This window comes from Calliphora vicina, chromosome 5 (assembly GCF_958450345.1).
Source record: "Calliphora vicina chromosome 5, idCalVici1.1, whole genome shotgun sequence".
Lineage (NCBI taxonomy): Eukaryota > Metazoa > Arthropoda > Insecta > Diptera > Calliphoridae > Calliphora > Calliphora vicina.
The window spans coordinates 72,910,823-72,935,271 of record NC_088784.1 but is presented as its reverse complement, the minus strand read 5'-3'; the positions used below and the strand labels follow the sequence as shown (position 1 = coordinate 72,935,271).

The 24,449-nt window shown below is 29.9% G+C and overlaps 1 protein-coding gene across 8 annotated transcripts in view; it reads right to left on the bottom strand.

Moving 5' to 3' along the window:
- The window catches only part of LOC135961080 (guanine nucleotide exchange factor DBS), a 272,808-nt gene that overhangs the window by 13,216 nt on the left and 235,143 nt on the right, over window positions 1-24,449 (bottom strand). For all 8 annotated transcript variants that reach the window (XM_065512551.1, XM_065512554.1, XM_065512553.1 and 5 more), the window contains 5 exons: window positions 11,543-11,662; window positions 8,229-8,324; window positions 2,623-2,808; window positions 2,234-2,551; window positions 1,957-2,154 (listed from right to left, as the gene is read on the bottom strand). In XM_065512551.1, the coding sequence (XP_065368623.1) occupies window positions 1,957-2,154; window positions 2,234-2,551; window positions 2,623-2,808; window positions 8,229-8,324; window positions 11,543-11,662 (918 nt within the window). The remainder of the gene's footprint in view (window positions 1-1,956; window positions 2,155-2,233; window positions 2,552-2,622; window positions 2,809-8,228; window positions 8,325-11,542; window positions 11,663-24,449) is intronic.

Here is a 24,449-nt window from a genome sequence, read left to right as displayed (position 1 = left end):
TATAATGAAAGATATTTGGTGGCTTCGAAAAGTTGATTTCAACAAATAGACGGACATGTCTCTGTATCTGCTACTTATGGAGTATCATGGAGACCCTAACCACCTGCTAAGCTTAAACTACAAGGTTTAGTAGGACTAGTAGGCAATAGCCTGTTGCTCCATCTGTTGCTCCTCAGCAGTGCCAGAACTACACTGCCAAAAAAATTACATGAGCAAAAGTAGTTTAGGCAGGGGTTCAAGTGATGACAAAGTGGTTCGATGTAGGCGAGACATTCACGATTTTAAAATAATCGTATCATTGGAGATCATGTGTTTATGCAAGTATTTAAAGCATTTGAAAGATATTATAGAACGGGGAGACTCCAGCTGTGAGATATCGGATTTAGGATGACTCCTCCGATCACATTAGAGGAGGAACATTTTAGTCAACATAATGTTGTGATCTATTACTGGGAGAACCTTCGTTTTCTCATGTAGAAGCAGTAACATTTATCAAACTTAGTAAATATAAGTGGTTCGACGCACCGGTATGACCCGAATTCTCTCGGCGAAGCCGAATCTTATATACCCTTCACCAAATTATACTTCAAAATATGTACGAATTTTAAATATTTTTAGGTAAACAAATTTTTTTTTTATTTTTTGGAAATTTTTTTTTCGAATTATTTTAAATTTTTTTTTTCCTTTTTTTTATTTTTTTAAATTTTAAAATTTTGTTTTTTTAAATTTTTTTTTGTTGAAAAAAAAATTGGATTAATAATTCGAGGTTGTCCTGGTTTTTTCTTCATATCTCAGCCATTTGTGGACCGATTTTGCTGATTTTAAATAGCAAACTTTTCGAAAGCATGTCAGACAGGAAATTGAAATTACAAACGGAATGACAAACTTATATATACCCTTCTCACGAAGGTGAAGGGTATAAAAATCACTGCTGTTACAACAACAACCGTTAGACATTGTAATGATAAGACGTTTTCTCAGATGGACTAGTCAGATGCGTATCTACGAAACGTGTGAGGAATCGAAACAACTTCTTCTTCTGTTATTCTCCTGTAGTGCGATTCACTAACTTTTAACGAACCGACAATCGTAATGTTTATCGACATAAATAATCGCTTGCAGTAACGATAGTGTGATTCAGTAATTTATTTTTAACGATTGTTTAAGATATGACATCTCTGTCTACAAAATATCAAAATAAGCAAAAAGTTGAAAACCATTATTTGACACACATTAAAATAATTAACCAGTGGTGTAGTGAGTACAACGTTGACTAGCAATCGGAAGGTTATTGGTTCGACACTTGGCTGCGACTTACTTTATTTATTTTTTTTTAGTAAATACATAATTTTATGAATAATTCTACTAACAAAACAACTTATTTCCTTCCAAAATGTAAAGGATTACTTTTGGGACATCGCGAACAAAAATAAGTACTTCTTCCAGGTGAATAATTAGTAGTATAATCTTCAAATTCCCCTATTTTTCAGCTTATTTTTTTATATTTTATTGTAAATATTAATAAGTTAAGTAAACAAAATTGTGTTTCCATTATTTTTACGATAGTTCCAGCTACAAAAGATGACGAAGAAAAAATTGCAAATACACTTTATCGATTAAATAAACACAATTTAAATTATTGTCGCTAACATAACGAAAAAAAAACAGCTTTAAGTAACAGCTGACTTCAACCGACAGCGAATGTCGTTAAAAATGTTACTGAATAGCAAATTCGATAAATTTTCGTTATATTTATTTTAACGATACGATTATCGTTATAAAAGTTAGTGAATCGCACTACTGTTATTCTTGTTGAATTAACTCAACTTGTTCACAAAATTGTCTCCTAAAACTATTTTTTGGCAAAATAAATAAGCTCAAACTAACACTTGCTATTAATTAGTCACAGATCTATTTACTATAAAAATAAATAAAAAAGAAATACATTCCACTTACCTTTATGTAATTCTTGAACTGATAGGTGCTCTTATTGTGGCCCGGTTTCGAAGTTTGCTTACAAAACAACATAGATTTTTGATATAAAAATATATGTCTTTGTTGAGGTTTTATACGCAGACGTAAGTCTTTTTTCGATTCAGACCAAACCTGAAATGAATCTTGCAACAATAGCTCGCCTTGTTGAGATAAATCGGTCTAAAAATATAAGATAAAAAATACACAAACATTAAATAAATTTCAAAAGAAAATAAAAATAAATTAAATTTTAACCCACCGGAAATCCCGTTATAGCCACTTGGTGCATTGAATCATTGACACATTTCAAAACAATCAGCATACAGTCCAAAGCCTTCTGTAATTCTTTGGTACAACTGCCGCTATCACTAAAACGTAACAGATCCTTAAGTAACAATTGATATTTGGTAATACGCTGCACAGGTTTTAGCAAATAGGCCGCTAGCGGTAGCTTGTGACCTAAACGTTTTTGGCATTCTTGTAAAAAGAGATGGGTATCAACTAAAGTTTCACGCAGGCGATCTGAACGTGGTATATTTTGGCAGTAGAAGGAATATAAACGATAAAAAGTATCACGCTAAAAATAAATTAAAGAATATTTTAATATTAAATCAAAGTTTTTGTTAAATGGATAGTGAAAAAACTTACCCTTTGTACAAAACATAATGCCACCAATTCCGTGGTTGATATACAATTCTCCAAATCCTTGAGAAAGACATCATTGTGAAACGTATAGAGTTCGTGTAAATTGCCAAATAATATATCTTCTTTGCCCTGAAGACTGGCCGGTACTAAATGGATCATTTCCTCCGAATGCATTTGATCGCAGTAACCCTAAAAATAAAGAATTTCAAATCAATAAGTTTTCTTTTTCTTCCAATAAACCTAAAACATTACACATTCGGAACAATTTTCATCACAAGATTCTGGGGCATTTGATGTTTTTAAGTCCTTACAATAGGCACTCAATTCATGTTCAATAAATTTACCAAATTTATCTTCCACATAATCTTCCACCCTCTCATAACCCTGTTGGCAAACAAAATCCTTTAAGATCTGTTCATACTTTTGTTCCTTAAACTTGTTGAAGGTGAATTTGGGCATTTCAAAATTATTCTGCTTAAAACTTTCCTCAAAGAATTCATGACAGAATTTTAATATTTCCCTGTACGAAGTGGAAAATATATTGGATTTGGGTTTTTCCTCCACATCTCTTTGCTTGGGAGCTTTCAAAGTTGTATGATTAAAAGGTGTGTAAGACTGTAAAGTAGAGCGGCAGGCATGACAAACATGTGACTCCACTTCGGGAGTCTTCTTGGGTTCTTTTAATGACTTGGGTGTTGACAAAAGTTTTAAACTATTCAAAGAACCTTTACCTAAAGCTGACTGAGCTCTAGCCACAGATGATGATATGGAGGTAAAACTTTTGGGTTCTTGACACTCGTTTAGATATGATAAAATATCTGTATAGTTTTTCCTTTGCAAATAATCCTTAAACTCTATGTCATTTTCAATTTCCGAATATGAATTGCACTCCAAGTAGTCTTTAACCAAACGATATTCCAATGACTCGTCACAGCTTGATAGTTCCAAGAGTTCTTTAAATATAGTTTTTCGTTCATCCTTTAAACGTTGTAAACTATTTTTAGCCGACTTTATAGATTCCAAAGAGTTACTTTCCTCTATTTCCTTAAATGTGTTTAAAATTTTTATAGTTGATTTGCCATTCAAAATATTACGAGCGGAAAAGTTATACACATTCGTGCCAAAGATATAATTATGATGATCTTTACACTCGTTCATATCAAAGTGGGGACGAAAATCATTTTCATCATAACGCACTGAACCAATACGTCTTATGTGACCCGACGAGTTTTCCGAATCGAATAACGAGCCTCGAAACGATAAAGGAGAATTACGAGAGGCTTCCAAATTCGCTGCCTTTGTTAGATATAACTTTTTAATGGAATCGTGTAGTTTTGTATTAAATTTCCCCATTATTTGACAGGCTGTGTTTTGCACTTTTTTCAAATGAAATGATCCTTGATTGGGAGGAGCAGCAGCTTTCGAAGCTTTTTGTAAATCATAGCCACCATAACGCATTGTGTTCGTTTCGTATCGTTTTATGAAATTTCTGTATGTACCAAAATCAACTGTTTGCCTTGACTGAAAATTCGCGAATGCTAAACTTTCTTACCAGCCAACTCTCAACAAGTCCGTCTTTCTTTAACTGTCTTTTAATAAATCATCTATATTATTTTCAAATAGTTGTTTAGTTAAAAAAAAATTAAATGGAAAAAAATTCTGTATTGTTTTTGTATTTTGTTTTATTAAAAGTATTTAATGCACTAATTATTATTGGTAGGCATTCATGTGCAGACTATTTCTCTAAATGAAAAAAAAGCTTTAGCTGGAGAGAAGGTTAGCCAATAGACATTATTGGTTTTTCTTTCAAATTTCGTTTATATTCAATTTGATCTCTCAATCACAACATTATAGGGAATTAATTCAAAGGCTTTATTTCTTAGTTTAAATGTAATGTGTCCCAAAATTAACGCAAGATTTGAATTACAGATAATACGAACACACCAATATATGAACACCCCCAAATATGAACACTTTTTACTTCCATAGGGTACTCTAAAATATGAACTTTGTGAACTAAGCTGTTCATATTTTAATGCTTTTTAAAATATGAACAGCTTACTTTTGTTTTTTTAACGTATCATCTACACAGAGTTGAAATCTAAATCAACAGGGTAGTGGCTAAATTCTAATTCAACAGCTTAACAATTTTTGAACTTCCCTAGCTGTAGTTGGGAATTAGATGCCATTCGGAAATATGAACAATCTTGCAAAAGTGAACTGGCCTGGTTTTAATTAGTTCATATTATCGCGAGTGCACTGTAAATAGAAAACTAATTTGTTCTTTAAATTATTATGTTTGTATTGAATCATATATTACGAGATTTCCCGTGACCAGGAGTATGGTCCTATGATGGACCATACAAGTTTTAAAAAATCGCTTATGGGTTCTCTGAACCCCAAATGAGGAAATCTTGACGACTAAAAAAGCTATCAAAGTGAAAATGTGCTTCATAGCTTGGGATGATTTTGCTCGCCAAACTTTCATTATTTTTTTAATATTCTTCAACAATGAATTTTTAATAACCCCGAAATGTCAGCTGTCAAACTGTTTTGTTTTTAGTTTGCAACACATTACTGCACAAGTGGCAGTAATTTAAAATCTTGCTTAAATTTTAAGACGCTATAAAATTAGTTCTTTATTGAATTATTAAATGTTTATTTAATTCTAATCTTTTACAAAATAGCAAGGTTAGCTAACATTACCGCTAAGCTACTGTTATCCCTAAAATAAAGCTCTACTACCGTTACCGCTAAAATAGCGATATAATCGTAATTAACGTTACCTCATAATACAGCTTTAGATGGTTTGTCAGGTTCACGGAAGACAATGATCGCCAGGCCTGCCAAAAAAGTTTGAAGACCAAGAATTCCATGAAGATTGTTGTAAAACTTAACAAGTGCTTGAACAATGGGAGGTACTCAGGCAACGTTTTCGGGCGTGATAGCAACCGAATTTGTTGCCAATCGAATTATTCTGCCTTAGTGACCGAATTTTACAGTTGTGGCTACAATATTTTAGAAGGGGCAACTAAAGTTTGATTGCTTCAACTGAAATTCTTCTTTATCAACTGACTTTCTGCGATGAAAACTGGATCCATTACGATAACCCGAATCGACACCAAAGCCAAATATCCATGGCGCTAAGGTAATTATCTGTATTTGGTGGGACCAAAAGGGTTCTATATATTATGACCTGCTGAAATCTGACCAGACCATCACATGGAACCTGTACACGAAACAGTAATGTTGCAAAACCAGTTAACAAGTATTTAGAATGAAGTGATTGGGAAGTTTTGCTTCACCTATATAGTATAGACCATGTCCCGTCTGACTTCTATTTGTTTCGATCGGTGAAGAACGCTCTCTCTGGGATACGCTTGAATTTGCGAGAGAGTATCTGCAAATTCAAGCGTAGTATCATGACCTCAAAAGATGAACAGTTTTTTGGCTCGGAATCCATATGTTGGCAGAAATATGGCAAGAGGTGATAGCTGACAATGGCCAATAATTTGAATTAATTTATATTGTACAAATGTTTCAAAATAAAAGCTAAATATATAAAAAAATCCCGCATTTTTAAGTCATACACCCAATAACAAAAAAATAATCTTTCAAAGGTTGAGTGAATTCTTTTATTAATTAATGTTTATCAATTATAATCTCTTGAATGAAGCTAAAGGAATTACTGGCATTTTTATTGTATACTGAGAATATCAAATCCCTAAGTTGGCTTTCTATTTATTGGACAACCATCATGGTCGTCGTCGTACTGTGTGAACCGAAAGTATGCAGCTTACTGAAGACTTTTTATAGGCTGAAATGATACATTTGAACTTCGTAATCTTAGATTGGAACACCATGTCTCACAGTTCATCAAACAATCGATCTTTTGCGCAGAAAGTTTGGTAATCGAGTACCAGCCATCTTGGCGATGCACAGTGGGGCAGAATCGAAATTTTTTGGAAATAAATCTGGCATTTCTAAACGGCTGGTCCGATCGGGATAAAATTTGAGTTGGCTGTAGCCAAGGAGTATTCGAGTTTAAGTTATTAAAATGGGCCCTACAAATAATCCAGGGGCGGCGCTATGGGGGCTCAAAGTAGGGTACCTTCGACATGTAAAATTTTTAAACACGTGCCATTTTTATATTTTTGGAAAGCGCTGGGCTAGATGAAAAAACATGCTTGCGTGTGCTATTTATCTCTTATAATTTCCTAGTTATAGGCATTTCAAAATTTAAATTTTAAAATTTTGCCGTACCTTGGTCCGCTTTTTTAAAAATATAGGGCGCACTTTTGGACCGAATGGACTCGAATTTTTTTTGTTAGTTAGACAACTAAATTACCAACAACATACAAAAGATTTCAGAGCAATATCAATTACGAATCCAAAACAGATTTTCAATTTAAAAATTCAAAATATAATATATTTTTGCTGTTTTTTGGACAAAAAGGTGACATAACTCTTTTTTTATTAAAAAACAACTTTCTTTAAGAACATATAACAATTTGATGTTTTTCTAAAAAGTTTCTTTACGGAGAACATTTTGGTATAAAAAACATGTTCTATTTTTCGAACATGTCGGCCCTACGCCGTTTGGAAATTGACCTATTTTTTATCAAAATTTCAACTTTGGGCCACATGTTCTAAAATCCCAAAGCAGGGATCAGAAAACGGAAAGCAGTTTTGAAACCATGATGTGTTCCCTATTTATCCCTAAAGTATTTTCCCAGCCCCGAAGGAAATGTGGACCCTATAGACAAAATTGTAAAAAATACAATTTTTGGGATTTTCGCTCCAAATTTTAGGAATTGCGGGATTCCCTTTGACCTTTTGACAAGTTTTTTTACACCTTGTTATTAAGAATGAGAAACTTAAAAAACGCTGAAAATTTCATTGAGTTTCGTTAATAAATAAAGATTTTATTAAATATTACATATTCATTGAGTTTCTAAAACTAAAATTTATATCAAAATTTTAATAGGATTGCAAATATTAGGAACAATTTGATCCATGTTTTTTCCGAGCTATATTTTTTTGTTTAGATAAGTTAATTTTTGGTCTTACAAAAAAATATCTCAATTAGATTCAAAAATATCCCACTTTAAAACTGACAAGATAAGCCGCTGCGAGCCAACATTAAGTTTTTTCCTTTCAAAACTATTTCCCTCACATTGGCATACTTCCCACTTTAAACATTTTTAATTTAACTTGCATTTTTTACCGTTTAGAATTTTATAAAAAAAAACTCTATTTTTGTTTGTTAATTTTCCCCCTCTAATCAAATAATTATATTACGAGTGTGCAGTAAAGTAGTTCACTGACCACTGTAATAATATTTTCAATTTATTTCATTATTAAGACAATAGAGTACTATTTTTTTGCTGTTTAGTTTTAGGTTTTGTTTGTTTCTTTTAACAAAATATTTCATGGTTTGATGATTTGTTTATAATAAATTATAATTTGTAATTAATTTACAGGTTCTTTAGATGGTTTGTGTATTTGTGTGTAATGAATATTAGAAATTTGTTTATTTCATTGTAAATAATTATTACCTAGAAATACTTATAGTTGGTGCATTAGAATGCATTAGACTTTGAACTTACCTTTAATATTGAACTCATTTCGGTGACGTAGATTCGTTCCGTTTCTAAAAGTTCGCTTAGAACATGACCACGCTTTAAACGTCTGGCCTCGGAGTCCTAGAATAATATATAGAGGGGAGAAAATAATATTTAGTATTTTTACAAAAGGTAGGAGTATAATTGAGGCTATCAGTGTAAAAGTGGTGTAACCCCAAACTATTTATTTAGTGATATATTTAACTTACACTACTTTTGCTACAATACTTTCTTATATTATGCTCTGTGCAGAAACGATTTCTTTCAGCTGTAACTGCTTTTGAATACCAAAAGGTAGCTTACCCCACTTTTAAATCGATATTGGTAATGTAATGACTGCATGTAACACCAGAACATCAACCTAAACAAATTGTGGGTTACAGCACTTTTGTACTGATGGTCTCAATTAATATATATGGAGAATTTTCTAAGTACACCTAAGACCCGATTTGCAGTTTCCATATACTGATTAAAAATTATTTATTTTCTATTAATTTATTAAAGAAGAAACTTCGCAATTAAACTTGTTCACATTGTTCAAAACTTTGTAAGAGCAAACAATTTCAAATATAATAATCAGGGCAACCAAAAATATGCAATATCATATTTTTTGCTGTGCATCGTATAAACATATGAGTTAGTTATTTATCCGTTTCAGACAATTATAAGAATTTTGGCATCGATTTGTTAGTGCATATTTTTGCATATTTTGCTCTTTACTGCATATTTTTGCATATATTGCGTTTTATAGCATATTTTTGCATATTTAACTCATAACTGCATATTTTTGTGGCATATTTTCTTTATTTCCATTATTTTGTTTTCTAAATATAATTTTATTGCTTGTATTGTAATTTTTCATTTCTATATTTTAAAATTTTGTTAAGGTCCAATGATAATTTGCCTAAGCTACTTAAAGAAAAAATTAGAGTACCCATAATCGACTTATCTTCATTAAATTTTCATTGACTTAAGGGATCTTATAGGGCCCATACACAACACCATCATTATTGAGTAATTAAGTGATTGTGCAATTAAGCTTGAATCACACATTACTCCAGCATGCTGGTACAAAATTAATTTTTTTACCAAAAATTATTTGGAAAAGTTTGTAATGAATAATAATAAACAAAAACGAAAAATGATAAAAAAAAACGTGTTTGCATGATGAAATGGCTAGAAAACAAAGGAGAACTACGACACACTAAACTTTTAAAAGAAGATGGTTCATTTTTCGTCTCTGGAACATTCCTGATCTTCCAAAAATGGAGTTTATCGTAATACCACAACGAAGACTCCAAAATTCGAAAAACGTTGATTTTTATACCATTCTTGCTCTTGGCCCACCTCTTTCAATAGTTCTACCATTTTATTGTAGCATTGGTTTTTTAATTCATAGGCAAGGCATTGTTTTATAAACTTCGAAAAATTCTCCCCAAAATATTTTTTCTTTGGCATTCTTATTTAATTTTTTTTATTTTTTATATTCAATCAAAAAAATATCAAACTATTTTTGATAAAGCACCAGCAGCTGGTATAATCACACCACAAGCTCATACACGATCAATCAGCTGGCACAATAATGATGGTGTTGTGTATGGGCCCTATTAGTTTCAATATATTTGAATTAAATTAAAAATATTCACACACAAATATCAAAATTTAACAAATAGTAAAAAATACATAAAAAATTAAAAGAAAAGAAAATGGGAAACTTCTTAACAAAATGTTGGATACATTTAAAAAAAAACTTAAGGTGGCTTGAGACAGTTATGGTTGGGCATTAACAGTTTACCACTAATGCAAAATTAAACAACTTTTCAGCAAATGTTCAGAATATTAAGATCCATCGAAAATCTCACGTTCAAAGTACGTTGATAGATTTACACAAATTGTAACAATGATATTAGGAAATCATTAAAAAACAATCAATTGAAAGGAAAAAAACATAGAAAATGTCACGGTATTTTGAGTTCCAGTAATAAAAATGCAAAAAAGGTTTTTTATTTTTCCGCAGTTTGAAGGAAACAAATCATTTCACTATTGTAAGGCTTTTTGATAATTCTGTTTAAATTTTGGAAATCAAATTTAGATGTTAATCTTCATATATGATGAATGCTCCAAAATCCAATGCAATTTTTTACCAAACAATTACAAACGCTCTCTATAGTGATTTCGAAACATAATTCAAATTATAATAAAGTAGATTTTAAAGAAATTCTTGATATCCTCTCCCTACAATATTATGCAACTAATTACTAAACAAACTTTTATTTACTTCTTATGTTATTTTTAATAAAACATTGAAATCAAACAATAACCAACTATTTTTAAGTGCATATTTTTTATATTTTAAGAGCATATTTTTCGTTTTTAAGTGCATATTTTATGCGCATAAAACACTTTTTTTAGAGCATATTTTTGGTTGCCCTGATAATAATGAACTGTAGTAATTTCTATAGAGTGATTATTTTAGAGATTTTTTAAATTGTATTTTTTTTATTCAGTATTGTTTGACAATTCACCATTGTCAATTCACTACAATGATTCCAAATTATTCAGTTGCAACAATAGCTTTATTGAGAAATCACTTTGGTGAGCAGATAATTTCTGGTCGCCTAGATCGTGTGATACCATACCTCTGGATTTTCTTTTTTGGAATTATGTGAAGTCAAAAGTCGAAAATCTGATATCAGTAGCAATAATGGAAAGAGTCGTAATTATGGAGAAATTGGACCTTACGAATGGACCACCTATGAATGAAACAATCCTTAAAAAATAAATGTCAGATAATGTTCTTTCGGATGATAATAAAGATTCCGACTACAAATTATATTTTAAGTTTTTATTTAAAATTAAAAAAAATGTAGGACACTTTAGGAAATACTTTAAAAAAGTTTCGGTTAAAAATAACTTTTTGGCTTATGCGGAATGACATTATTAACGCAAGCAGATTTGCTATTCCCTTTAACAGTTACTGTCACTTTGACGATAATTATTTTATTATTTGTCCCAGAAGAACTTTATTATTTGTCTCAAAAAATTATATAAAGCTCTCAAAATTCTTTAAGGTCAAATAATAATATAATTATACCCTTCGCCATGAGTGGCAAGGGTACACAAAGTATTAAAATATATAAATCTAGATTTGTTTAAATAAAATAAACAAAATTCTTTAATATACCGTTATTATTGTTTGTAATTATCATAAACAATGTAACAGACTTATTTATTTCAAAGTAAATTTAGAAATTCACATTATATCTAAAAATAAGTTTAAACAATTATTGACAACATACCTGCTGATTTTGTAGATGGTCCACTGAATCTGGGCCACAGCTACTGTCACCATTTAATGATACACCCGAATCAACAACACCATCCATAGATCGTGGACGTAATTCGTGTATAACATCAGTCTGCAAAATAAAAAGAACGAATGAATTTTAAAAATTTGTATAAAAATGCTAATAAATTAAATACAAATATTATTAATTATAAATTAAATTCTATTCTCTCTTAAGAAATTTACATATGAATGAATTTATATAATTAATTGTTGGACAAATATTTTGCGAGACAAAAATATCAAAAATTATTTGTTTTATCAAAGTTATTAAGGCCAATGTTTAAATATTAATCCAATAAAAAAACCTAGTTTATATTTAAGGCCGTTTAATTAATAAGAGTAGAAAATTAAAAAAAAAGATTCTTCTATTGTACACTGAAATAAATACAATTAATCAAGGGTAAAGGTATTTTAGAGGTGACGTTAGCCAACCTCAATGCTAGGAACAAAAATGAATGCGGTAAATAATACCAAAAATGGCGATAAATTGAACATTAGGAAACATGAGATTGAACATGAGAAAAGTAAAATTTAAACGAGATCAATCGTATAGAGTTGTAAATACTCCTTTTTGGGAGAGATACAAATCTAAGATTCCACTGTGCACTTCGTAGTCCTACTCCGACTGCTCCTTATTGGTAAGAATCCATCATTCGAATAATTTCACAAATAATTAGAAAATTCCTAATCCTTTCGTTTTATTCGTTCCTTTTGAATATCTCTTCTAATTTATTCAACCTTTTCCCTCTTCACCCGGCTTTCAGCTAAACAATCCTATTAAAGATTTTGTAGTTGATTCCATTACCTTTTTGGACGAGGTGGTCCACTTAAGCGGACATGTCCTGGTATACATTTGCTGTGTTCTTTAATTGTTTTTTTCAAGAGCCCTATATTTTTCCACAGGCCGAAGTTCTGGACAGTTGAGAGGATTTGCCTCCCGTGGTACATAATTTACATTATTGTTTGAATACCACTTAAGAGCTTTTTTTCCATAGTGGCATGATGTCAAATCGATCCAGAAATATGAAGACACTCTGTACTGTTTTAAGAAACTGCAAATGGCTTGCCACACAAGAAACTTCTGGGAAAATTTTGTTTGTTTTTTTTGTCCGGTATTGTTCTTGAACATTACCTCGTCCATCAGCCACATACTTGACTCCGAAGTTTTTTAAAGTCTGCCAGTACATAAGTCTCATCATCTATCACACAACCGGTGTATTTTTTTTTATAAAATTTTACTTAAATTTTTTCGCTGGTTCTTTACCGAATTACGATCAGGAACTTCCTGAACTTTATATGACTTTAACCCAGCATTAGCCTTAGCTCTGCGCACAAAGGAATCAGAGCATTTAATATTACGATCTACTTTTCTGATAGAAGTGTTCGGTGCTCTTCGAAAGAGTTGTTCTTCTTAGACCTTGTTTCTTCCTGATCCAGGTATTCTTTCAATGTTCAAGTCTTTTTATACTGTTTAATGGCGTTTGAAACTGTGTGAAGACGAACCTTCAAATCTTTTGCTATTTATTTTTATAGTTCTAATCAATAGTGATGAATTTGAATTTGGCACTTTGTTCGAACAGGTAGTCCATCTCCGTTTAAAATCTACCACACTTTTGGACACCTTTTTCGTGCTCTTCAAATCTCTTTTTGAACAAGAGCCCAATATTTTTTCGCTGGCCTTAGCTCCAGGCAGTTTAGAGGATTTGCCTCTCTTGGTACAAATAATACATTATGCATTAAACACATTCAAGACAACAGGCTACACGACTACACGAACACAAATTCTGCTGGTTACAGTTGTATTCGTGTGGCAGTTACTGAATTATTTTAAAGACGACAGCAACAAAGTAAACAGCTGATTTATAATTCAGTGGTGCCACTTTAATAAAGAATAACCGTACAAAATTCCAAAGTAATTAAGATTGAAACAATTATTTTGAGTAAAAATATATATATGGTCATAATTAATTATGTACCTGTTATTAATTTATTTCAATATGGTTATCAGAAACTTCTCTTAATTAAGTAAAAAAAATATATTTTTTTAAGCACTTATTTGATTTACATTTTTTATTATATTAGCAACACTATTTCTGTTTTGTAGTTGACAAAAATAGAAATTAGCCTAATTCGGCTACATCGGCATGAGTTGTCGTGTGGCCGTGTAGCTGTGCTGTCGTTAAAATAATCGTCTCCATATAAACGTGTGCATTTTATTTTTGACATATTGAAGTTGGTAGCCTGCTGTCTTGAATGTGTTTAATGCATTATTGTGAAAAGATGCCAAATTAGGCCAAAAATAAGTGGATACATTAAGAATCTTACGAATGAAAGCATCCTCTTTTGTGTGTAAACATTCCTTGATGTAAATTTCCGTATTTATAGAGCCCTTTGTAACAAATGTTTGGCCTCTTTTGCCGCAACTGCATATTGCTTGCCATACCAAGAACTTTGACTTCAATTTTCGTACTCTGTATTTGCCTTTTTAGCAGAGTTCCTGTCAGGAACTTTTTGACCCTTTTATGTTTTTAAACCTGCATTGGCTTTAACTTTTCGTACCAAATAGTCCGAGTACTGAGCTAACCGGAATGCTTTCCTACCGGCTATGTTGGGAGCTCCTTTGAAAATGATTTTTATTTATTGACTTTAGAAACATAATGTGGTTCATTCCATCTATCTGAAGCAGGTTTTCTATCAAAGGACAAGTTCTCCCGATACTGTTTAATAACATTGGAATTAGTTTGACGGCAGACCTTTGATTCTTTGACCAACTTTTTGTAGGACCAAGCTGGGTTTTGTTGAAAATATTTAATAATTTTAGTATGCACTTTTTTCTCGTCACTCATTTTAATCAGATTAACAACAAATGAACATAATTGACATTAAACCTAATATGAAATACGTGTGGAAAAACGTGTGTTAAGGTTTTTTCGATCTCACTCCTTAGTTTGCTTTTGCCAAGGTGCAGCTGTCAAAAGACTGTATCGAGTTATCTTTGAAGATTGGATTTATTATTTTTGATTGAACCAATTATCAATTATATTTCTTTATTCCTTGGAATTTAAATAAGAAAGCTGGCAGCACTATATGAATAGAACTCTGTTAATATATTTTACTTCAAATTCTACTTATTTACCAATTAGTTTTTCTAAGTGTATAAACTTTAGGCAAAAGCTGGAAATAACAAAAGAAATGGCCAAAACTTTAGACGCATAAATAAAACAAATACAAACCGAAAACCAAGACCTTTCATTAAACCAATTTTATTTAAATAATAAGAAAAAAAACAACGGTTCTTTCTTTGTTTAAACAATCTACAGCTACTCTCGTATGAACGAGTATCGTATGTATGTATCTTTTATTGTTTGTGTGTTTGAGCAGTATGTACTTCAAACGAACTGAAATTTGAAATACATTTTGTTTTGACCAAGTTTTTTATGTATTTTAAGATTGTATTTAATTGTTTGTTGTAGTTAAAACACTTTCGCTTAAATGTAACCAAATTTAACGCAGTCTTTAAAACCCAAGCGAACAGACTGACAGACAGACGGCTGTACTTTCGTAAACAAAGAATATGACAACAGAATAAAAGAAAGATAGAAATCAAAACAAGCCAACTTCTTCTTCTTCTCTCTAACTACATATGAATGAATGTACTTAGATAGAAGATATCAAGATTTGAGGTTTTAAGTCAATGTTATGAACCATTTAACTTGAACTTTTTAGGTTTTTTAATTAATTATATGAATCCATGGTACAATCAGTTACCAGGTACAATTATTAGAGAGAATTTCCAATGTTCACCCCTAAAACGTCAAACTATGTATTTAATCACTTTACTTTTTTAATTTGTTACCGCGATATTTTTTAAATTTGTTACGTTTTAACTGAAATTATACACACTTATTAAAAAAATATAGTTTTTCTCCAATTGTTAGTAAATTTTTGTAATAAAAATTTAAATTCAATTATTTTTTTTTGGCATTTCCTTTTTATATTTTTTTAATTTTCTTTTGTTTGACGTTATAGGGAATGTATAATTGAGAACATACTTTCTAATAATTGTACCTTGCTAATTCTACAATGATATGAATCATAAAAAACAATTAAAATTTACAATTTACTACTTTGCTGTCTGTCTACCCAAACAAGTTCAAGAGAAATTCTTTAGAATATTTTGTGCTGGTTGGAAATCTGAAACATATTTACATTTATTTTACATAATGTAAATTAGGTACTTATGTATTTAAAATTGTTGGCTTACAAACGTAAAACGTAAAGCACGGAATCCCCTACCTTATTTCGCACCCGAAACACTATCAACCCAATTATGAATAAAAAATTCCCCGGGAGTTTGTTCCCCTGGAGTTTTTTCCCATTGAATTTGAATAGGAATAAGTAAGAGAGCTGTGCCGAATCTTATATACCTTTCACCAAATTATACTTAAAAATAAAAATTTTAAATATTTTTAGGTAAACAAAATTAATTTTTTTTTCCAAAGTTGTTTTTTTCATTTTTTAGATAAAATTTTTTTTCGAATTGTAATTTTAATTTATTTTTAAAATTTTTGGTTTTTAAAATTTTTTTTTTGGTGAAAAAAAAAATCGGTTTAAAATATATTTTGACCCATTGTAGGTCCAACTTACTATGGTCTTATATACGTCGTTGCAAAGGTCTTTGAAATATCTATCATTAGATATCCATATTGTCTGTATTAATGTCTTAGTAATCCAGATATAGGTAAAAAATCGAGGTTGTCCTGGTTTTTTCCTCATATCTCAGCCATTTGTGGACCGATTTTGCTTATTTTAAATAGGAAACTTCTCGAAAGCATGTCTGACAGAATTATTGAAGATTTGGATCCCGAAGATATCTGGGGTCTTCAGAAAATTGATTTCAACAGACAGACGGACATGGCTTAATCGACACCGCTATCTATAAGGATCCAGAATATATATACTTTATAGGGTCGGAAAATTATATTGTGGAAACTACAAACTTTTATATACCATTCTCACGAAGGTGAAGGGTTTAAACATGGGAAAAGGGAAAATTTTTATTCATAATTGGGCTGTATATAAATTGTGTTATTTTCTTTGGAAAGGGGTTAGATTGTAGAAGGAGAGGTGGTGAAAGGAGGAGAAACGCTTTTATTTGTCAACTCTGCAATTGCGTGTTATGTTTGCTATTAGTGCAGGTTGCAGCGACTCTGGTGGTGAGAAGCCAACAACCTTTATTTATTTATTTAGCTGCGATTGCGTTTCAATCTTATACCACCGAAGGAGTGCTAATGCTGTTAATGGTTATGGCAAAGGCAAGACGAAACGGGAACTGGAGTCGGTTGACTTTAAATGTTAAGTTGTTGGAAATCATTAGTACGTCTTCGCCTTTGAATCTCCCACCGATGCATCGCTATAGCGCCTATGATAAACTACACAGTGCCACATTGTAGAAGCTACATGAATTATCTAACGGACAAAACTAGAAGGTTCCACTTTTAGAGCCTTCGGCAGCCTTTATGTTCATGTTAGCAGATTTGACAGTTAATGTTGGCAGCACTGTGCTGCCAAGTATCTACTTATGACAATTTATACAAAAGCTGTTAGATGTAGAAACCCGTGTTAAAATCGTTAAATTTAAAGTGATAGTGCAATTTGCACTACAATATGCTTTATGAGATCGTAAATGAAAAACTTATGTATACTTTTGCCACTCACTCATGATGAAGGGTATAAAAATAGAACAACATTTGACTATTATAAAATATAACAAATAATATTAGTACCAATAACTGAAGATAAAAGCTTATTAATATTGAAATTTGTTTGTTATTAAATTAAACAATGGGGATATTCTCTGTATCTACCTAATTCCTGCCAGCAGATTATACAGAACTTTGTTAATAATCTCTGCTAATATTTCCCATTTCCCAACATTTGTAGAAAAACTGGATCTGAATACTAATAAATTTTATAAATTAATTATAATTTGTACATGAATACAACATTACTCAAAACATTCGTTAGACTGGCATGACTAAATCTACCAAAAACAACAAAATAAATGTATTAACTAATTTCAAATTACAAACAAACAAAATTAATTTCACTTTAAACTTTTACCACCTCTAAATACAAAGCTTTTATTTTTGTTTGTTTTTAGGAAATATAACATTATTAGGCGTCACTCAGACATTCAGGCAGACAAAAAAAATATATCGTTTGTCATATTAAATGTGAATCCCTCCCAAACTGCAAAACTGACACGATATTACTATTACTACTGCTACTTACAATTGCTATTAGTCGTACGTACTGCTTAACCAGTTGACCAAAATTTAACCAACCATGAACAAATGACCAAATACATTTAAATTTAATTGTGTGCTTTTTTATGTTTTGTTTTTCTTTGTTTTTATTATTTGTTAAACATTTTGGCTGCTTTATAATTAATTAAATTAAGCAAAAAAAAAATGAAAAATTGTGGTTACAAGTACAACACCACATAAAGCAAATGTTGTAGAAATACAAAATGTGACATCTATATTTAATGTAATTCATCCACATTCATCATCAACAGTATTATTGTTGAGTTTTCATTATCTTTATAATGACCTGCTGAGAGCCAGCCAGCCAGCCAACCACCTGTGGAAATATTACTCAAACTAATAGCTGGTGGTCCTACTAAACACAAAACAGTTTTTTAGTGTAAATAATTTTTAAAAAATTATATTTTGAAAGTGTTAAAATATGTTGTATCTTTAAATTATGATTGGATTGGACAGTAAATTACAAGTTGTTCAAAATTAAAATATTTTTAAAAAATCATTAATAACATTTTTTTAATTTATGATACTTGTGTTAATGATGTAAAACAATTTATTGGGTAATTTTTGTTTTTGAATTTCCCAACAAAAACTTTCATTGCCTAGTAATGAGTTAAAATGTTAAATTCTTTAACTTAACCAATTACACAATAGCAATTTAAGTCATTACTTATGCACGTTGATGTCATTGGAGGCAATTACTTACCACAACAGCTTATAAATATATCATTATTTTAGTGTCACTAAAACTAGTTACAAGTAATGACTTAAATAACTCATTAGATCTCACAGAAATCGTAATCAGTAAAAACTGAATGTGTTCTTTCAAATGACTAGAGCAAGTAAGCAGTTATATAACATATAATAGATAAGTCATTATACGACTGCTTCTAAGTAATGCAGACGGGATGTAGTAGTCATTAAAAAGTAAGTAATTGAGCAACTCAAAATGATTACTAAGTTATTGCTGGTTTGTTCTCAGTTTCCAAGCAGAATTACAATCAATACTAAAATTTTAGCATAATTCACTAAATTCTTAATACAGAATTTAAAATTTCATCAACAAATTCGTTAGCTTCATTCAAAGACTTTTATTTGAATAGAATCCATTCATTGTTGAATTAATTCATAACAAACTTCACTCAAATCTAAGACAAATGGAATAAGAGCCAATTCTTGTACGAGTTGAATCTTGTAAGCACGCAATCAAGATCCTTACGCAAAATTTTCCATATAGTGGATGAACTCAAGTTAAATTGTAGAGCACGATTACGCATCTGGATAACCATCAACGTTGCTCTGGCGTGTTTATATTCATGATAAATTGCCAAACTAAACTAACCTCAAAAGAACCGAAAACTGTCAGATCAGCTGTCACAGAAAACAGTGCTGCCAATTTAAAGTTCTCCACCTCTAAAGGAATGTTTTAAACTTTAATTTTGTTCATACAAAATCTTTTTAACGTTTGTCGTTGCGATTTATAAAATGAGGCACTAACCCCCATTAACACGAAGTCTGGTTATGCGTTAACTAATAGTTATACTGTCGGTTAAAAATAATTTTGTATGAAAACTGTCAGTATAACTATTAGTTAACACATAACCAGACTTCGTGTTACTGGGGGTAAGCGATACAATTTAACTTGATTTTGAAAAAAGTGATACTTATATGGAAAACAACAACAAAATTTCAAAAATTTCAAAATTTTGTTTTTGTTTTATATACAAATTCTTAACAGAACAAACGCACCAAAATTCAAGCGTTGATTTGCCTTTCATAATTTGAAAATTTTGTATATAAAACAAAAACAAATTTTTAAAATTTTTGAAATTTTGTTTTTGCTTTCCATATAAATATCACTTTGGTGACGTGATTTACCAAATTAGGGCCTAAGTCTTTCGAACCTTTGATTACAATATTGTAACTTCATATTTAACATTTCATTACAAAAATTGCAAAAATACTGAAAATACAGTTATACACAAGATTTTCTATTGAAAACTCGTTTATACATAAGATTTACTATAGAAAATTCTGTTATAGACAAGATTTTCTATAGAAAATACTGTTATACACAAGAATGGAAAATACTCTTATAACCAAGATTTTCTATAGAAAATACTGTTATACACAAGGTTTTCCATAGAAAGTAAGCTATACACATATTTTTCTATAGAAAATACAGTTATACACATGATTTTATACAGATAATACTGTTACACAGAAGATTTTCTACAGATAATACTGTGTTACACACACTATTTTCTATAGAAAATACTGTTATAAACAAGATTTTCTATAGAAAATATTGTTATACACAAGGTTATCCATAGAAAGTAAGCTATACACATAATTTTCTATATAAAATACTGTTATACAAAAGATCTTTTATATAAAATACTGTTATACACAAGATTTTCTATAGAAAATTCTGTTATACACAAGATTTTCTATAGAAAATTCTGTTATACACAAGATTTTCTATAGAAAATTCTGTTATACACAAGATTTTCTATAGAAAATTCTGTTATATACAAGATTTTCTATAGAAAATTCTGTTATACACAAGATTTTCTGTAGAAAATTCTGTTATATACAAGATTTTCTATAGAAAATATTGTTATACACAAGGTTTTCCATAGAAAGTAAGCTATACACATAATTTTCTATATAAAACACTGTTATACAAAAGATTTTATATATAAAATACTGTTATACACAAGATTTTCTACAGAAAATTCTGTTATACACAAGATTTTCTATATAAAATACTGTTATATACAAGATTTTCTGTAGAAAATACTGTTATACACAACATCTTCTATAGCAAATACAGTTATACAAAAGATTTCTATAGAAAATACAGTTATACACAAGGTTTTCTATAGAAAGTAATGCTATACACATAATTTTCTATATAAAATACGGTTATACACAAGATTTTCTATAGAAAAAACTGATGTTAAAATAAACATCAGAAAGAGAGTAAATATTAAAGATCAAGCGAACTCATAATGAGCTATCTAGTAGTTAGTAGGGTATTCATTCGACTAATGATCGTTCGATTAATCAAATAATTTCTTACGAATAATTATTCGAACAATTTTAAAATGGCTATTTTCGAATAACGAATAATTCTATGTAGAATAATCGAATAAAACGAATAAATGTTCATATATATTTAAATTTATTAAATTGCTTAAAATTTTTCATAATTCCAAATTTAAATTCGACAAATAACTAAAGATAAAGGGAGTCTTTCGATCACTGTAGATGAGTGTTCCGATAGATGAGTGCTCCTTCTATAAATATATAAATATTACTGCAAGAAGTTACAATTCTAAAAACAAATCTTTCAAAATTTTTAACTTAGGACTTGAACCAATGAAAATAAAAGGTACGGAATAAAATATTTTTTATTTAGCTAACGAAATATTAGAAGAATCGCAATTAATAATCAAAATATTAACTTAGATTAAAGTGGAGTTGAATGTGATGGAGAATGTGATTTTGAAACGGTCGTCGAAAGTGATATTGAGGATGACATTTATAATGATTACATTGAAATAGATGAAGGCCATGATCTTAAAATATATTTATATAAGTGATGTTATTAACCGCGTACGTAAGTGTTGCAAAATATTTAATAAATCGAATGATAAACACAAATATTGCAAACTAACGTTTTGTTGCAAGAAAAGCATGCAGTTCGTCTTATATATGATTTTGAACATCTTTGTCTAACATGATAATAAACTGCGTATTTGTAAATGCGTCAATCATGCACTGCCTGACTTCAACATAGCTACGTTCACTGACAATTATATCAAACTTTGGACAGATTCCCTTTATTGTGTTATTCCCCAAGACCACTTTATTAAGCAAAGATTCGGCATCGTTGATAGAGCTTGATGTATAATACAATTTGTTATAAATAATTTAGAAATAGTGAATAATTAATTTACTAAAGAATTATTTACTCAATTTAAAACCCGAATTAAAGAACGACATACAAAGTTCTTAATACGTTTATATTGTATAAAGCATAGCTCCAAAACAGAAACTAAAGGGTTTGCTAATACATTTTTTTGTAGATTGTTCGGGAGTTAATCTGATCAGAATATTTCTGTTGAAAATTTAATGATGGACTTTGTTTTCGAATGTTTTTTAACATTATCAATACTTGAATTGTTAACTTTAACGTTATTTTTTCAATAAAATATTAAAAACCCGTCATCAAAACTTCATTCTTTACTTTTTTAAAAAAATTTTAATTATTCGAATAATTCGATTAATTTTAAACGTGTGATCGAATTATTCGAACAAGTTAAAATCTCTTATTCGAATTATTCGTTTTATTCGATCAAGAGAAAAATCGAATAATTCGAATACCCTAGTAGTTAGCTAACCCTTGAGCAGTTGAGTAAGTAATAGGGTATTCAATCGGTTAACCGATTAATTTTGGTCGGTTAACTGTTCGAATAATTCAAAATTGCCGATTTTCAAATAACGAATAAACCGATTAATTTGTGTCGGTTAACCGATTAACCGAAATTTCTTTTTTTGCACTTTACATTTTTTTTTGGTTCTTAATTTTCCATTTTAATTCAAATACAAATGTCAAAGTAAAATTACATATTTTTTCGAACATTCAAGAAATATATTTAGTGAGTATAATAACTGATATATTTAATTTACATGTAATTCTCGGATGAGAACATGATAATAGACGAAACTGGAGATACTTCTGAAACGAGTTTTTATCAGAACTTATCGAAATTATTAAAAGTATTTAAAATCTAAAAAGTCTAAAAAGGAGTCCATTGGAATAATGGAGGATTTCATATGCTTAGAAAAAACTAAAAAAATAACTGACAAATTGGATATTCTTTATCATGTCTTACTTTCGATTTCTCCAACATCTACAATCAGCGAGAGATTTTTTTCCAAGTCGAAATTTATTAAAACTAAAGAAAATTATTTACTTTTTGGTTGAATTGTTATATTTTGTTTATTTTTTATGTTTTTGTTCTTTTTATTAATAAAATTTCAATAAGTACACAAAATTCGTGATTTAGTTTCAGTTTAACATTTAAACAGAAATTATTCGGTTAATCGAATAATTTAAAATTAACCGATTATTAACCGATTAAATCTAAACCCCGATTAATTATTTGCTCGATTAACCGATTAAACCAGAAACCCGATTAATTGAATACCCTAGTAAGTAATGACACATTCTGAGGACAGTAAATTATAAAATTGAATAGCTTTTTAACAAGGAAAAGGAGCTAGTTCTTTAGTCACTTATGGCTAATTTCTGATTAATCATTAGTTAGTTTTGAGTTAAATCAAAATCCGACAGCGATGTAACAGTACTTTTGATTAGTTTTCATTAAAACATTAAAACACACCTCATTTAGAGCCACAAATCAATTTTTATATGATAAATAATACCGAAACTTATTTCATAATTGTTTATATAAATATGATAAACATACGGATAAATATGTATATTTTCAATACAAAAACTCACCAAATAAAAAAAATTGGAAACATACATTTTTATTACATTTGTATAGACGTTACTGCAATATTTTGCAACTACATAAAAAAAACCGTAATGTATAAACAACAAATTAATAATGAAAATCAAATATGAATTAACAATAATCAAAACGATTAATTTGATTACATTTATTAATATTAGTTCCTCTATTGTTATCGAACTTGCTTGAAAAAATGCGTAAGACAGACAGAGGCTGAAGTACGGAAAAATGTAAAAACTACAAGTTGTTTTTGTGTGTTGTACGATGATGGTCAATAGAAATTTATTCATTGAATCGTTTCATTCACATTTATGAATAAATTACTTAATTTCATTATGAAATATTTAACGTTGGCATGTGTGTTAACAAAACATTTCATATTTATTTTTTTGTTTTACCATACAAATTATATAGGCCATATACTACATATTTGAAAATACAAAGCGCTGTTATTGATTTAGGGCGAACCTAATATATAGTTTTTCTTTATATATAAAACTATTTTTTAACTTCTATACAATTTTGATAGTTGTTGGAAAAAAATTTGCTTTTATTTGCTGAAAATCAATATTTCATATTTAAAGAAAGAAATTTGTTTGTTTTTTCTTGATAAATCACTAGTTGTTAATAGAAAACTCTCAATAAAGAATATATATCTGTTGGTTATTGAATAAAATCCCAGCTATCAATGAATTATTTGATCAACATAGTTATCACAGAAAAAAATCCAATTACCTAGTAAGCCACGTGCATGTCTTAAGCATGAGACGGACAGTCTGGTTACATAGCGTCAGTTACTTTACTAGCTACCAACTGGTTACTTGGTGAGCTACATAACTAGTTATTTTAGCATGTATGGGTTCTAATTGATCACTAGGGTGACCGGATCTCATATGGGGGAAACAAATTTCGGATTCTTGTTCGCCTGGACCCCACAAAACAATTCCCTTTCCAGATATTTGAGCTCGATTAAACGACGTTA